Source organism: Ceratotherium simum, chromosome 33 (genome assembly GCF_057802395.1).
Source record: "Ceratotherium simum simum isolate JZ-2026a chromosome 33, ASM5780239v1, whole genome shotgun sequence".
Taxonomy (NCBI): domain Eukaryota; kingdom Metazoa; phylum Chordata; class Mammalia; order Perissodactyla; family Rhinocerotidae; genus Ceratotherium; species Ceratotherium simum.
The window spans coordinates 9,809,921-9,825,660 of record NC_141932.1 but is presented as its reverse complement, the minus strand read 5'-3'; the positions used below and the strand labels follow the sequence as shown (position 1 = coordinate 9,825,660).

The 15,740-nt window shown below is 51.0% G+C and overlaps 1 protein-coding gene across 1 annotated transcript; it reads left to right on the top strand.

Moving 5' to 3' along the window:
* Window positions 1-282: 282 nt before the first annotated feature.
* LOC147912792 (cytoplasmic tRNA 2-thiolation protein 1) lies at window positions 283-4,628 on the top strand. The gene is made up of 3 exons (XM_087421226.1): window positions 283-340; window positions 1,744-2,288; window positions 4,013-4,628. The coding sequence occupies exons 2-3, from the start codon at window positions 1,781-1,783 to the stop codon at window positions 4,612-4,614; spliced, it is 1,110 nt and encodes a 369-aa protein (XP_087277352.1). The 5' UTR covers window positions 283-340; window positions 1,744-1,780; the 3' UTR covers window positions 4,615-4,628.
* The last annotated feature ends 11,112 nt before the right edge of the window (window positions 4,629-15,740 follow it).

The window sequence follows — 15,740 nt, the reverse complement described above, 5'->3', positions numbered from 1 at the left end:
AAAACATCCATCGCATCTTTAGAACAAACCACACAGCGCGCAGCAGCGCACAGAAAACGGGACACCGCCCCTATTTCTACGCAGGCGCAGAGGGGAAGCGAGCTAGACTGGCCCGCAGTACTCTGGGAGCCGTAGGCAGAGAGCGTGACGTCACCGCGAGGCTCGCAGGGAGTTGTAGGCCCAGCTTGTCCCAGAACAGTAAGCGCTACAGGCTGAGCCGCCGCATGGACACCTGGGAGTCGTAGGCGGGCCGACCCAAAGCCTTCTGGGAGTCGTAGTCTTTTTTTACCCGCTTCCGCGTTTTCTGGAGCCTGGACCTTCCAGCGTGGGTTCTAATTAGGTGAGTGGCCCCTCCCGCGGCCGGCCAATTCCGGCCCTTTGTCGCGCTGCCGAGTAGGAGCTGATGGTCTCCATATTTCTCTCCCACGCGTTCCGGTGGGCATCCCTGGAGAGATGGCACTTCTCTCCGTGATCCCTCAACGCCTGTGTCCCTGCGGCCCTCCAGGCGCGAGTGCCCTAAGCAGCTCGTGTCCCTGCTGACCCGCTTTGGACTCTGCGGCCGGGTCTGACTCCTCGTTCCCACCCCCAAACCTGGGTGCGGTGCGAGCGCACCCTCCTCTGTCCTGGTTACAACCTAGAGAGGTCAGGGCTGGCGTGGGGGGTGATCAGGCGGCCGTGGGTGCCCAGAGGTGGCGCCAGACCCAGCCCAGGGTTCAGAAAAGACTTCCAGAGCAAAGGACCTCAATCTACCGTGCCCAAACGAAATTCCAGATTCTTTGCCCTAAACCTACCCCTCTCACAATATTCTCCCATTCCTCCCCATCCCCACCTCCTCCCCACTAAATGGTCCCACTATCCTTGCAAGTGCTCAAGCCAAAACCTCGGAGTTGTCCCGAGTCCTCTATTGCTCTCATCCACTGCCCTCCCCCAACCAAGTCTTGTGTGAGTCCCATCTGCTCTACCTCCAGAAGAGATCCAGAATCTGACCACTTGTCTCCACTTCCACTGCCTCCACTCTGCTCTAAGCCACCATTGTTGCCCACCTGGATCACTGCAGGAGCCTTCTCACCGGTCTGCCCTTGCCACTCTCCACCCTCTATTCACACCCAGCAACTCGAGGGATCCTGTTAAAATGCAAATCAGACCCTGTCACTCCACAGCTGAAAGCCGTCCAGTGGTTCCCATCTCATGCAGAATAAAGTCCAGCTCCTCACTCTGCCAACCTCTAAACCCCCGACCCTCTCCGGTCTTCAGCCCCAACGCACTTTCCAACCAACTGTACACAGCCAGGCCTTGCCCTTCACGTCCTTTGCATTTGCTATTAACTCTGTCTGGAACATTCTTCCCACTCTGATCTAATGTCTGTCTCCTACTCGTCTTTCTGGCCTCAGCTCAGAGGATAATTCTCTCATATTACTCCTCATATTTGGAAGGTATCTTGGTTATTTACTTACTTATCCATGGGTTGGCTCCTGCACTAGAACTCAGTGTCGGCAACCTTTCCAGCTTTGTTCCAGTGCCTGGCTCATGTTGTGTACACAGGAGGCACTGAATGGATATTTGTTGAATGAATGAATGAAAGCTTAAGCTGGCACTTGAAGGTGCCAGACCTGCACAGTGCTGGGCGAAGAGTGTTCCAGACAATGGGTTTACTCTGGGTGCTATCCAGGCAGCCTCACTGGAGGCAACGACCCCGAAATCTGGAATCCACATGTAACCCACCTCCTCTCTCTCCCCGTCCAGGAGAAGCCGGCCCCTCCCGCGCAGCCCGGACCCCGCGATGCCCGCTCCGCAGTGCGCCACCTGCCACACGGCGCGCGCCGCCCTCCGCCGCCCGCGCTCTGGCCACGCGCTGTGCGGCGCCTGCTTCTGCGCCGCCTTTGAGGCCGAGGTGCTGCACACGGTGGTCGCGGGCCGCCTGCTGCCGCCCGGCGCCGTGGTGGCCGTGGGCGCCTCGGGCGGCAAGGACTCCACGGTGCTGGCGCACGTGCTGCGGGCGCTGGCGCCGCGCCTGGGCATCTCGCTGCGCCTGGTGGCCGTGGACGAGGGCATCGGCGGCTACCGGGACGCGGCGCTGGCGGCCGTGCGGCGCCAGGCGGCGCGCTGGGAGCTCCCGCTCACCGTCGTGGCCTACGCAGACCTCTTCGGGGGCTGGACGATGGACGCCGTGGCCCGCAGCACGGCCGGCTCCGGCCGCAGCCGCGCCTGCTGCACCTTCTGCGGGGTGCTGCGACGCCGGGCGCTGGAGGAGGGTGCCCGCCTGGTGGGAGCCACGCACATCGTGACGGGTGAGCGCAGGCGCGCAGCGGGAGGGAGAGGGGCGCATGCGCGGGCGAGGGGCGGGAATTGAAAGGGCGCTGGGGCGCGTGTCCGAGGAGCCGTCAAGGAGACTCTGGGTGTGCCCTAGGTGGAAGATCTCAGTAAGGAGAAGAAGTGTGCATGCCCACTGAAGGTCATGGGCACAGTACGTGCGCTTCCCTAGGATGGGCGTGGCAACTTTTTAAGTCACTGCCATCATCTTGCTCACGCACACTGGCGAATAGAGGGGTGGAGGGGTACTCTCTAGGGGCTAGAGCTGTGGTTCCCTGCCTTTTTAAGAAAATGACATTCTTTGTATCTCCCTCCATAAAAGGCGGGGTGTGAAGGGATATCTCCCATCAGAAGCCATCTCTGAAGCGCACGGCGTCTTTTAGCTCCTCTCTATCTGCTTCTCCTCTCTGATAACTCGCTTACTCCGTCCCAAACATTACTGCAACAAATAATTACTGACTATGTACTGTGTACCAGATACAAGCCATGTAGCCATGAGCAAATGACCTAATCTCGCTTTCCTCTTCTGTAAAATGGGGATAGTAGTAGTATCTAGGTCCTGGCGTTGCTGGGAATTGGATGAGTTATGTGTGAAGCGCTTAGAGACTGGAAAACAGTAAACATACAAATGTTTGCCCTTATAATGATGCACAAGACAGACAGTCTCTGCTCCCGCCCATTTCTCACATTCATAATTATAACCCAAGTGCTACTAAGGAAAGTTACACAGACTTTGGGAGTTTGTAACAGGAGGACCTAGTGCAGGGAGAAAGGTGGGGATTGAGGAAGCATTTCCTGAGTGAGCTGAGCCCCAAAGGCCGTGTGAGTGACAGGTGAAGGCTGAATAGGAGGTGGGAGACGTGTTCTGAGCAGAGGAAACGGCTCATGCAAAGGTCCTGAGGAGGGCAAGCAGGGCCAGTTTGAGAAGCCCTAAGAAGACCAGTGTTTTACTATATAGACTCAAGGATAAGATGACAAGACGCAGGATGGGTAGAGATTTAGCTTAAATTTTACGGTGACTCTCGTGTAAATATTCCCTCACTTTCTCCCTGGTCTTTCTAAACACGCTGATCTGCATCCCCAGAGGCGCTTGTGTCAACAGCTCACTTGAGAGTCTCCATTAAGTGCCATTTTGACTCCTGTGCAGTCTGGAGGACACTCTCAACTGAGGCTGCAATGATCTTGGTGGCGTGAAGCCCTGTTCCTCACTAGGTGAAAGGGCAGCCAGCACAGGGCCTGGTTTGCAATAAGTGGGTGGCAACTGAGGGCACCCCCAAGGTGCTCCTCGGAGCCTGTGTCCCCTCTCATTTCTCGCTGTGTCCACCTTCAGCCTCCACCTGGCTGTCCCATAGTGCCCGGGGGTTGTCATGGCGGGTCACCCACTCTGTGCCATTCTCCAGGCCCCCTCCCTGTCTCTCTGGGTCCTGACTGCCCCGCGGTCCCCGGGGTCGCCATGACCTGCACCCCTTGCTCCTACCTGATCCTGCTCCCAGTCTCTCGCTAGGTCCTGGCTGCCCCACAGCGTGGGGGGGTGGGGGGACGTGGTCTCCATGGCCCGGTCACCCACTCCGTGCACACCACTCGCCACCCCCGCCCTCACGTCTGTCTCTGGGGCCTGGCTGCACCACGGTGCCCCGGGGTCTCCATGACCAGCAACGCCCCCCGCCCCCGCCTCACCTGCTCCCCCTCTCTCTCCCCCCAGGCCACAACGCGGACGACATGGCGGAGACGGTGCTCATGAACTTCCTGCGGGGCGACGCGGCGCGGCTGGCCCGGGGCGGGGGCCTGGGCTCGCCGGGCGAGGGGGGCGCCCTGCCGCGCTGCCGCCCGCTGCAGCTGGCCTCGCAGAAGGAGGTGGTGCTGTACGCGCACTTCCGCCGCCTCGACTACTTCTCCGAGGAGTGCGTCTACGCGCCCGAGGCCTTCCGCGGCCACGCGCGCCACCTGCTCAAGCTCCTGGAGGCGGCGCGGCCGTCGGCGGTGCTGGACCTCGTGCACTCGGCCGAGCGCCTGGCGCTGGCCCCGGCCGCGCGCCCCCCGCCCCCCGGCGCCTGCCCCCGCTGCGGCGCGCTGGCCAGCCGCGCGCTCTGCCAGGCCTGCGCGCTCCTGGACGGCCTGAACCGCGGCCGGCCCCGCCTGGCCATCGGCAAGGGCCGCCGGGGGCTGGACGAGGCGGGGCCGCCGCCAGACGTGGAGCGGGAGCGGGCCCCCGCCTCGGACGCATCCCCGCCTTCTAGGGACTCCGGTTCCCGCCGGGATCCACCGCCTGGGAGCGCGGGGCTGCCTGTAAACGACACTGAATAAACCCGGTTACCTTCGCCCTGGGCTTCGGCGTGAGGTTGGGAGGGGGACGGAACGGGTTGCCTGTAACCCTACAGAAGCCGGGGGCCAGGACTCCCGCGTCTGAGGGAGGAGGGCGCTGGGGTCTGGACTCCCGGGGCTGGGGAGGGGCTGGGGGCGCGGACTCCTGGGTCTCAGAGGAAGGGCGTGAACCACTTCCTTTCAGGTGACCCTTTCCATTTCTGATAACTTTCCATTCCTGAGCCATTGGGAAATCGGGGGCTGCTTGCCCGGTTCCTCCGCCGGTTCTGGGCATGCTCAGATAGCCCCAACCCTTCTTGAGCATCTGCCGTGTCCCTGATTATCAGGGTTGCCTGTAGCGTGATAAGCAAAACCACAGACCGGATGGGCACACGTCATTTACAGTAATCGTGATGCGTCTCTTCCAGCGCTGCGCATCCTGCGGGCGCTGCACCATCTTATTTCATCACGCTACGATTGCACTGGTTGTAGCCCGTGGCCCAGTGGTCACCTAGCTGGAGGGGGACCGAACGGGGCGGGGGGATGGGGGGGTGGCTCACATCCGGGTTTGCCTGGGACTCTTCAAGACTGTGGAATCGTGTCCTACCCCCACCTGAATCTCTTCCAGTGTCTCTGTCATGGGTGAGGGGCGGCTGGTGGCCTCCCCGACCTCGAATTCTCGAGGCAGAGCTGGGTGAGCCTGGGTCGGTGACTTAACCTCTCTGGTCTTCCAGTTCCTCCTCTGAAAATGGAATCGAAGCCCCCCATCAAAGCGCTGTCGTGAGGATTTGATCACGTGCTCAGTAAATGATGGCCGACCGAGTTGTCCACGTCAAAGTTTGGCCACCAGGGGGCTCTGGGTTTCAGGGTTGCTGCCCTGCCCGCGCAGACAGGTGTGAGCCAGAAGCTTCCTGCCCCACCCTCGGGAGCCTTGATGTTCTCATTCCCACCTCCAGGCTTTGCGGGGCTGGTCCCTTGTCAGGAATGCCCTCCCTGCCCATCTTCCTGCTCAAATCCTCCAGGGTCCTCCCAGCAGCCTCTCTGATTCTCTCCTCCCACCCTGCCCAGCCTGGGACAGAGGACTCTCCCAAACCCCAGCCCCTGGGTCCTGCCCTCATGTGTGGCCATCCACACTCTTTTGGGTCTTGTTCTCCCTAATTGGATTGAGCTTTGAGGGCAGAGACCAGATCTCCCTTCCCACCAGATAACACAGCATCACTCATTCAACATTTATTGAGCCCCTAATGTGTGAGGGGCATTTCTAGACATTGGTGGAAGAAAAAAAAAAGACAAAAACCTCTCACTCATGGAGCTTACAGTCTTTTGTGGGAAAGAGGCACTAGGCGGTGAAATATATAATTTGAAGTCTGATGATGAGTGCTGTGACTAACAAATACAGCACCGTAAGGGTAAAGGCTAGGAAGAGGTGCTATTTTAGTTTGGGGCGTCAGGGCCTCTTCGAGAAGGTGACTTTTGGGCAAAGACCAAAAGAAAGCAAGGGAGGTTTCTAGCCATGATGAGATATCTCATGTCAGAACAACACTTCCACTGAGACCAACTGGGAAAACAACAACAACAAAAAAATACACACACACACACAGAATCTATTTGAAGATGTCAAAGTGCTACCAAAGCAGCCAGGATCCCAGGAAAAAGAAGCTGATTCTGCTGAAGGGGCCAGAGGTCTAAGGAAGCAAGCAGAAAGCATAGCTAGGTGGCTAGGACTCTGCAGTGAGCTTTCAGCAGTGTCAGGAGGCTGGAGACGGAAATGGATTCTGAAGCTACAGAGGCAGGCAGGACTTGAGGGGCCAAAATTCGGGGTGGGGGGAGGGAAGAGCATGATGTGAGCCCAACCTTGTACTCATATTTCTCCCCAGGCAGTCTCATGGGACAGGGTAAACAAAAATTGAAATTCAGGGTCTCATAAGGAAAGACCCAGTAAACACCTCAGTCAGGACCCAAGTAGGGTTCTAAATTAGAAGCAAGGGTCACCTGGAAGTAGACCCACCCACAAAAAGACCAGAACCCAGCTTCACACTCACTCAATCCTTAATCCAGACTGGATTAAGAAGACCCCTGCTCCGTCTGCTTGCCAGAAAGCAAAGGCACTGAAGCCCTAGCCACACGAGCCTGTTTCCATTTAATTCGATTAAAATTCAATTTAAAACTCAGTTCCTCAGTCACACTAAATACATTTCATGTGCTCCAGAGCCACACGTGGCTGGTGGCTATTGTAAGGAACAGCACAGATACAGAATGTTTCCATCATCACGGAACAATTCCATTGTTCGAGACTGTTCTAGAATCTAGACTGTTCTAGAATCTAGAAGTGCTGTTCTAGACTGTTCTAGAATCCAGAGGGAAAAAAATTTTCAGCCACAGCCTCAGAAAATCTCTACAATTTTTCATACAAAATACCTGACATTCAATAAAAAATTTACAAGCATGCCAGGACATAGGATGAAATGACTGAACACCAAGCAAAAGTCAGGGTGTAGACACAATCACAGGTGACCCAGATGTAGGAGTCTCAAGCGTGGACTTTGTCATCAACATGTTCAAGAAAATAGAAGCTAAAATGGAGAATTTCACTGTCAAATTGGAATACATTAAAAAAGATCCAGGCAGGATGGAGTAACTGGTACCAGATTTACCCTCCTGCTGTAACCAACTATCAAATTAGACATAATATGTGAGGCGATTCACTCTGCCTCGCTCCACATGCAGCTCATTCTCCCAACTTCTGGCCCTCATGACCAACACCAGCCTCAAGTCCACCACTACCCACTTAGCCATGTGCCCACAGAGGCAACAGCTTCCCATAGTGCTCTCTGTGAGCTCCCCCTTTGGGGGTCCCATGTTGGTGGCTTTTCACATTTCTCTGTAAGGTCTGTCATGTCCACCTGTACCTGTGCTTCACTGTGCTCAGTGATACTCTCTCCTACCCTCCTGCCGACTCCAAAACATCACTTCCCAACTCCTCTCACCTTGTGTAAGGTCTAGGTCCTCTAATAAATCCTTTATTCTCATACTTCCTTCGGTGGCTCTATTTCCCTAGCCACACCCTACCTGATACAGCTCTGATAAATTGTAGAGATGATTTTAGACTCCAGGTAGTATTCTCTTCCTCCAGAGCGCATTTACTCTTGCCTGTAGCAGGCAGATCAACTTCAATCTGATCAGAGATGGAGGGAATTCAAAACCCAGCTTCAATCCTTACAGAGTCTCATCTATTTCCAGTCTGCCCTCACTCTTTAGGATGCCAACCACAAGACTGCAATGTTTACCAGGGCCCCTCCTCCTCGGCAAGCCCTCAACTACATCTTTTATCCTTCTAGCCCCATGAGACTCACAAACGTTCTACTCAGCTTCTCAGTGACTGCTCAGAATCAGCAATCTATCTGAGGACAATGGTGGTTCCAAATATTTGGTTCATATCTTTTGACTTCCGGCTTCTTCCATCTTCACTGTGCAAATTTTCTTTCTGTTGACCCAAAATGCTTAAAAAATTTTATCCAGCTTTTCTAGTTTTTTTTTTCTTTTCCACGAGGAAAGTTGGTTTGAAATAACCTGGCAAGCCACTGTCAGAACCATGACATCTGAACTAGAGAATTTGCTGAGCCTTCCTGCATGCTCTGAACCCCTCCGCCCCTAAGGTTCTAGGATGCCACCAACTGAGAGGCTCCCCCATAGGCCTTGTTTCTCCCAGGACCAGCTAACCTATCCCCAACTCATGAGCCACACCACAGAGCTGTTTGCTCTGTGGCTGCACCAGCTCTAGGTCAAGTCACCCAACAGGTAAGTTGAGAGTCCCCATGCCCTCCCTGCTCTGGCCCCCACACACCACACCCCCCATGTCCCCACACGTCACATCCTCCATGTCCTCTTCTAAAGCCATGCCCAGCTAGTACCTGTCATGCTCACAGAGAGCTTGAGTGTCCCTGTGTCCCACATCGGGGCACCTCTCATGCTTGGGGGGCAATTGCTGCTCTGGAGGTCTCAGAGGAGGTGGATTTGCCCTGATCTTCTTACACATTTTAGACTCTCTTATGTGTGGTCACTGGAGCATCCAGGTGAGGATGGCTCTTTCCCAGAACCAGCAGCCATGAACTGGATCTGACTCTGCCTGGGGATCCTGGGGTGGAGAAGGTGCAAGGATGCACAGATCCTTCTGCATCATCACAACCATAACACATGTGTTGGGGAGGAGTGTCTTAGGGTGACCCCTTGCCAGTAAAAGTTGCTAGGTGTCCTACCCCCTCACCAGGACCTGGCATTGGGAGGTCAGGATCCCCCTGTTCCCAGACTCCGGGGTCCCCAAGAGATGGATGTCAGATATCTGGGTGAGCACTGGGGAGAAAGGGGAGAGACTCAGAGCTCAGAAAAGTATGACACCAGGAAGACCCTTCATGCCTTCCCTCAATGCAACCCCCTGGCTGAGGCTCCTACCCTACAGGTCACATTCAGAGATTGTGTTATCTATTTGTGACAGTATCTCCCCAAAAGCCTTCTCCCCACAAAGGAAAACTTCTGGCTGTCTCCCATCCCGGCATCTCTGTTTCTCAGGGATCGGTCATAGGTGGAGGTCCCCAAGGAGGTGGCATCAGTCCAAGGTCCTTGGTTCTCTCCTGCAACTTTTGACCTGGTCTGTTTGTGGGCATAGGAGGATTGTGCTATGTGTTGGCCCCTTCCATAAATCAGAAGCTGTAGACTAGTCTAGAGTAAACCAAATATAATTCAGGATGAGAGGAGGTCGAAGCATGATACGCAGGCTCTTCACCCTACACCATGTCCCCAGTTCTCATACCTGCAGTTCCTACCCTGCATGCTTCTCCAAGTTGTACCCCAAAATGGAGACCAAGGACCCTCCATGCAGTCACATTTCCTTCAGCCCTCTGACCCCTCCACACTCACAGCAGGGGCAGCAGCAGCGTGGGCTTGGAGGGGGCACATCTGGGACCCCTGACTTTACAGGATCAGCCCCTTCTATCTGGAGATGAGGGACAGCTGCAGAAGAAGCAGACATCTAGAGACTCTTTCTGTATTGGGCTGTCCCAAATCCTCCCTCTATCAGGAGTTCTCCTTCTCCCCAGTGACTGCCAGAGAAGTGAAGGCTGAATTTTTCTCATCCCAGGTCTAGTGACAGCCTGTCAAGATGGCCCCTCCTATCCCACTTCCCACTCATATTGCCTCCTCTAAGTGTCAACCCCCACTCCCCTTGGAAAACAGACGGAGCGTGGTCTCTCTCTGCTCACTTAGAATTCTTGGAGCGTCTCTCAGAGCAGGAGGGTATAGGAGCCAGAACCGACCTGAAACTGAATCCTCTCTCCATTCTGCCCTCAGCCCAGGCCTGGTTACATAAGAAATCTCAAGATGGGGTGGCTGAACTCATACTCAACTGCAAGGGGCCCCTTAAGGCTAGAGGTTGGAACCGAGAACTGACGCCCTGGCTCCAGCCCCAGACTTTGGTGTGATGTTTGTGGGTTTCTGGTGTCAATTTGAGATCAGGAAGCCAGCAGATGTGTGTGGATCTCAGCCCATCCTCAGGTTTCTCGTGAGCTCCTCACACCTTCAGAATAAGTTATAACTTCTAAACAGTTCCTCCAGCCCCACAAGGCCTCTCCTATTTATGCTGTCTATCGAATCTCCCTCTTCTTACCCCACCACCATATTTCCCCGACTTTGCCTGGCTTGCTCTTCCCTTCATGACAATTCTCTACATACTGTGGTCCAGAGGCCACAGGATCCTTTTCCCAATCTGCTTAGTTAACCTTGATGTAGAATGAAGTAAAACTGAGAATTTATTTCTATGACCCATCAGCTCCAAATGCAACATCTCAACCAGACTTCTGATAACTTCATTCCTTCTTTTGAGCTGAATTAGGATTTGGCATAGCACCAGGCAGAGAAAAGGATCACAAATCATGTTCTCTGTCATCCAGGGTTCCGTGACAGTACAAGGAAGGGATTAAAAGCGAAAGCAAAATATCGACTTACTGGAAATTGAGGGGAAGAAGGGGAGGAGTCTGACACAGAGAAGGCTTTCTGGAGGAGGTGAGGGTAGAGTCAGCCTTGAGTGGCAAGGAACCCAGCGGCCTGTGAAATGCATCGTCTCTCTGAAGCTAAGTCTCCTCTTCCCTAGGACGAGGTGGGGGTCGGGGGAGCCTGAGGAGGATCTTGGCTGCCCCATGACCAGCACCTCTATCCTGTAGAACAGAATGTCACTGGCGGCATTCTCCAGCCTTGTTACCTTCCAATGAGACAGCGCTCTGCCGCCAGGGGGCGCTCCATCCCCCATGCTGGACCCCGGAAGCGCATCCCGATGGGTTGGCGCTGTCCATGGTTCTGGAGCATAACTGGGCACTGAGCCCGGGCAACTCCCTCCTCTGCCATGGACCCCAATTCACAGGCACGAGGTCCCCCGAGCCTGAGACCAGCAGGGCACCTAAGTCGGAGGGGCTTTGGAAAGGCCAGGTCCCTCTTGGGAAGGAGGAGCCAGAAGAAGGGATAAGAGTGGGCTGGGCTCAGCTCTGCTTTTCCTCTCACCCTTCATGTTGCCTTAATATTCTTTTGAACTTGTGGTGCCAGCCTGGCTAACAGGCAGGGAAGAACAAGTCATTTTCTGAGGTTCCAGGTTATGTTGATGCTGCTGGCCCTTGGATCACACTTTAAGTAGCAAGTATGTGCCTGGATCTCCCCGTGGATGAAAGATTAGGAAAGAGATGGATGTTCACTAATCTCCCTGTGTGCCAGACTCATGGCTGTGCCTTTTTATATTTTTTCCCATTTAATTCTCACAACCAATCTGCGACAATGCTGGTTAACAATTCTCCTCATTTGGCAGAATGGGAAACTGACAGTTATGTGGTAAGTAACCTTCACATGTTCTCATATCGTTGGTGCACATTTTGGGGCTGGGATTGTAACCCACACATCTGACATCATAGAGTGCTCCTGAATCAACTCTACACTAGTCTCAGAAGAGCAGATTATACACACTGGGGAGGTATTTTATTTAAAAGGTATAGAGACCATGAGACAATAGTCCAGGAGTGATGGTGGTAGCAGAAAGCAGAAGGAGAGATACCCTCCACCTTGCCCCCACAGGAGGGGGAGTCTACAGGGATCAAGGTCATGTCTCCAAGGACCAGCCCCCAACACCATCTTCCAACTAGTTCAGGAACCTCTGCTGCTAGTGGACACGCAACATGCTCGCTATTAGTGAAGGAGTGGATTCCACTTAGCATTTGCCACTGGAATGTCCCTAGAAGAGGAAATTCTTCATTGAATTTCTGTGTGTCTTAGGGGAGTTAGTCAGGCCACCACTAAGAATTAAGATCTCTTTGTGACCTAAAGAGAGGCTGGGTTTTGGAGGATATTTGGCCAGCTGTGGAGAAACAGGAGGCTACAGAAGAAGCTGGGCGTAAGAGGGAAGAATGTACGGAGACTGGTAACAACAACAAGAAGAAATATTGGTCCAATGTATTTACTGTCCACTGCTGGCTGGAAACTGTGTTAGCTGTTCGCATGTTGCATGTTTTCTCACTGGAACTCACAATATGGGAATTTGCCTTATGAAATAAACTGTATCTGGGGAGAGGCTAAGCGGCTTGAAACATTCATAAATAAACGTTGAGCATTTATCTTGGCTGTGCACTTTGCTAGGTGCTGGAGATTCAAAAGTGAACAGAGCAGATTTGACACTAACTTCATCACAAACCAGGACATTCTGTGGAGCTCTGTTTTCTTATCTGTATAAGGGGGCAGGACACCATTGCCTTGAGGAGCCCTTGGGACTGTTGTGAGGATAGGGAGGGGCTTTGGGGACCTGGGCTGCCCCACTTCTGCCAGGACGAACTTCTCTGCAGCATTTACCCAACCCTAGCCACATTGCCCTCACAATTTCAGGACAAGAAACGCCCCTGGCCTTTACTCAGACAAGCCCTTCCAACTAGCATGCTCTTCCCCTGTTTCCTCACAACCCAGTCATTCTCCTGGTCTTATATCTTGCAGATACCTCCAGTCTGTCATCTAACAACTTTGTCTGGAGTGTCCTTTATCACAATATTTTCAACGTTGGCTTTGTCAAATCCATCACGATTTTTGGCACTGACACTGAGTTTTTATTAAGTTTTTGTCATCATCTCTTTTAATAATGTTATTCTTTCTTCAAACTTTTCCACAAAAGATGGCCATCAGAACGTAAGACATTTCCTAGCTTGAAATATGTTTATATATATTTGTTATAAAAATATGTTTATAGTTGACATTGTCTAAACTATATATATTCATAGTTTGTATCATATATACTATATTATAAATTAAATAATATATATATTATAAATATAAATATATAATACATAGTTTATACTATATAAAGATATAATGTATTTATAGTTGACATGCAAACTATATATATTTATACTTTATGTTATATAAATATATAAAATATTATAAATATAAGTGACGTATAATAAATATATTATAGTCTATAATATAAATATTATAAATATATAATATATAGTTTATATTATATAAATATATATTTATAATTTACACTGTGTGTTCATCTCTCAGGTCAAGAACTAGAACTTGAGGGCTGGCCCGGTGGTGCAGCGGTTAGGTGCACACGCTCCACTTCAGCGGCCCAGGGTTCGCAGGTTCGGATCCTGGGCGTGCACTGACGCACTGCTTGTCGAGCCATGCTGTGGCGGCGTCCCATATAAAAAGTAGAGGAAGATGGGCATGGATGTTGGCCCAGGGCCAATCTTCCTTGGCCAAAACAAAAAAGAGGAGGATTGGCATTGGATGTTAGCTCAGGGCTGATCTTCCTCACAAAAAAAAAAAGAGAAAGAACTAGAACTTGAAGGCTTCCCAGGAACCTCAGAATCTCTCTTTATTTCCCATATCCAAGCTTCTCATGGCTACCACTATATTGTCATTTGGGGCCATCTTTTTCCCCTGTCTTTGCCTATAAGCATAACACCTGCATGTCTATTCTTAAACAAGATAGTTGCTCTAGAACTTCATGTAAATGGAACAATGTAGTGATGTGTACTTTGTATGCCCGTAATAGGACTATGCCAGCTTTCTTTTTACTAACGTTGGCATAGTATATAATTTTGTCTCCTTTTACTTTTGGCCATCTCTATCCTTACAATTTAGGTGCATATATTGTAAGAAGCATATAGTTGGAATGCTAATCCAAGCTGACTCTCTGTTTTTAATTGAAGCACTTATCCAATTATAGTCAATGTAAGTATCCCATGTTATATTTTATTTTCTGTATGTACCACCAATTGCACATTAGTTTGTCTTTCCGTTCTTGTCTTCTTTTGGTTTACTAAGTTTTTTTACAGTACACTTTTAATGACTTCTAGTTTGTAAGTTATACATTCTGATTCTTTTCTAGTAGTCATTACCATAAAAATTGCTGCATGTGTAATTAACTTATCAAAGTCTTTAGTAAGTGAAAACCTCTCTCTCCTCCTGGATAATATGATGATTATATTAGGAAATGTAAAATCCATTTACCCTCCCCCCACACTTTGGACTTAGCTGTTATTATTGTCAGGAATTTTAAAACTACCTTTTATTTTTATTCAATAGGTAATGAACTTGCCTATTTATTTTTTTCATGAGATTTGTATTGCTTTTTCATTTTTTAATGATTTCTATTGAGTATAGATTATAAAGTGATATTGAAAGGTAGTATTTGCTTTCTTCTGCTCTCCTTGGTTGCTACTGACAATTCAGTCAATTAAATGGCTCTTCTTTTGAAGATAATCTGTCTTTTTTTCTCTGGTTCCTGTTCAGATTTTCTCTGTCTTTGGTTTTCTTTGACTCACAGTTACCCTGATACTGTTACCAAACCAGGCCCATTTTGCCCACCAGGCAGTGTGCCAATCACTGAGATGACGAGTTTTGCAGCAGAGAAAGGGTTTATTCACAAGGCAGCCAAGGGAGGAGATGGGAGAATAAGGCTCAAATCCACCTCTTCCAAAATGGGGATTAGGGATGTTTATGGGATAAAAAGCCAGAGTGGTCTGAAGTGTGGGGATAGATGATTGAAGGGAAGGAAAGGCAAGGTAATCAATGATGTGTGCAAATGTAGTCAAGCTTCATGGCTCTTCATAGGATGCATGTTCTCAAAATAGCAGCATTAGCATGATCTGATCTGCGGATGGAGTTTTTGGCCCCCCTGACGTCAAAGGGTCACCTATTGGACATTCACACAGGCCCAGTTGGTGGGTCTGTGGTCTCAACCGACTTAAACCGGACAAGGAGTTGACTCTCAGTTCCTGAAAAACAACTTTAGCACCCGTTATCATGGTGATTCAAATGTCAGAGATGTTATCGACAAGGAAATTAGTATAAGTCTGGTAACATATCGCTTATCCACATGACTTTTAAGAATAACCAGCATAGCTAACAATGGGCGGGGAAACGACTGAAGGCCATAGTTAATAACTGCCTGGAAAAAAAAAAAACTTTAGTTACCAGTGTGGGGGATCAGAATTGGCCACCCCAAAATGTGTTTCCTTGGCTTGATTATTTTTTAGGACAAGAGACTCTGAAAGAAACTTTGATCTTCCCCCTAACTGCCTAAAAGAATTTAAGATAGAAGGCCTGTTCCAGGAAGGAGCTAATCCATAAAATAACTATAGTATGTGAACTAGGTGTAATAGACAGGGAGGAACCTAATAAGGGCTTTTTTTTTTTTTTTTTTGTGAGGAGGACCAGCCCTGAGCTAACATCTGCCAATCCTCCTGTTTTTTGCTGAGGAAGACTGGCCCTGGGCTAACATCCATGCCCATCTTCCTCTACTTTATATGGGACGCCGCCACAGCATGGCCTAACAAGCGGTGCGTCGGTGCGCACCCGGGATCCGAACCGGCGAACCCCGGGCCGCCGCAGCGGAACATGCGCACTTAACTGCCTGCGCCACTGGGCTGGCCCCCTAATAAGGGCTTTTTAATCAAAGTCCTCTCCATCTTTCATTGTCTTTGCAAGGCGTGGTCAACATTTGTTTATCAAACATTAGCTTTTCCATCTCCATATGAATTGCGTTCCTCCTCTTTGAATTCCCAAACAACTACCCCCAACATCCTCCTTTGTCTAGAGTTGAA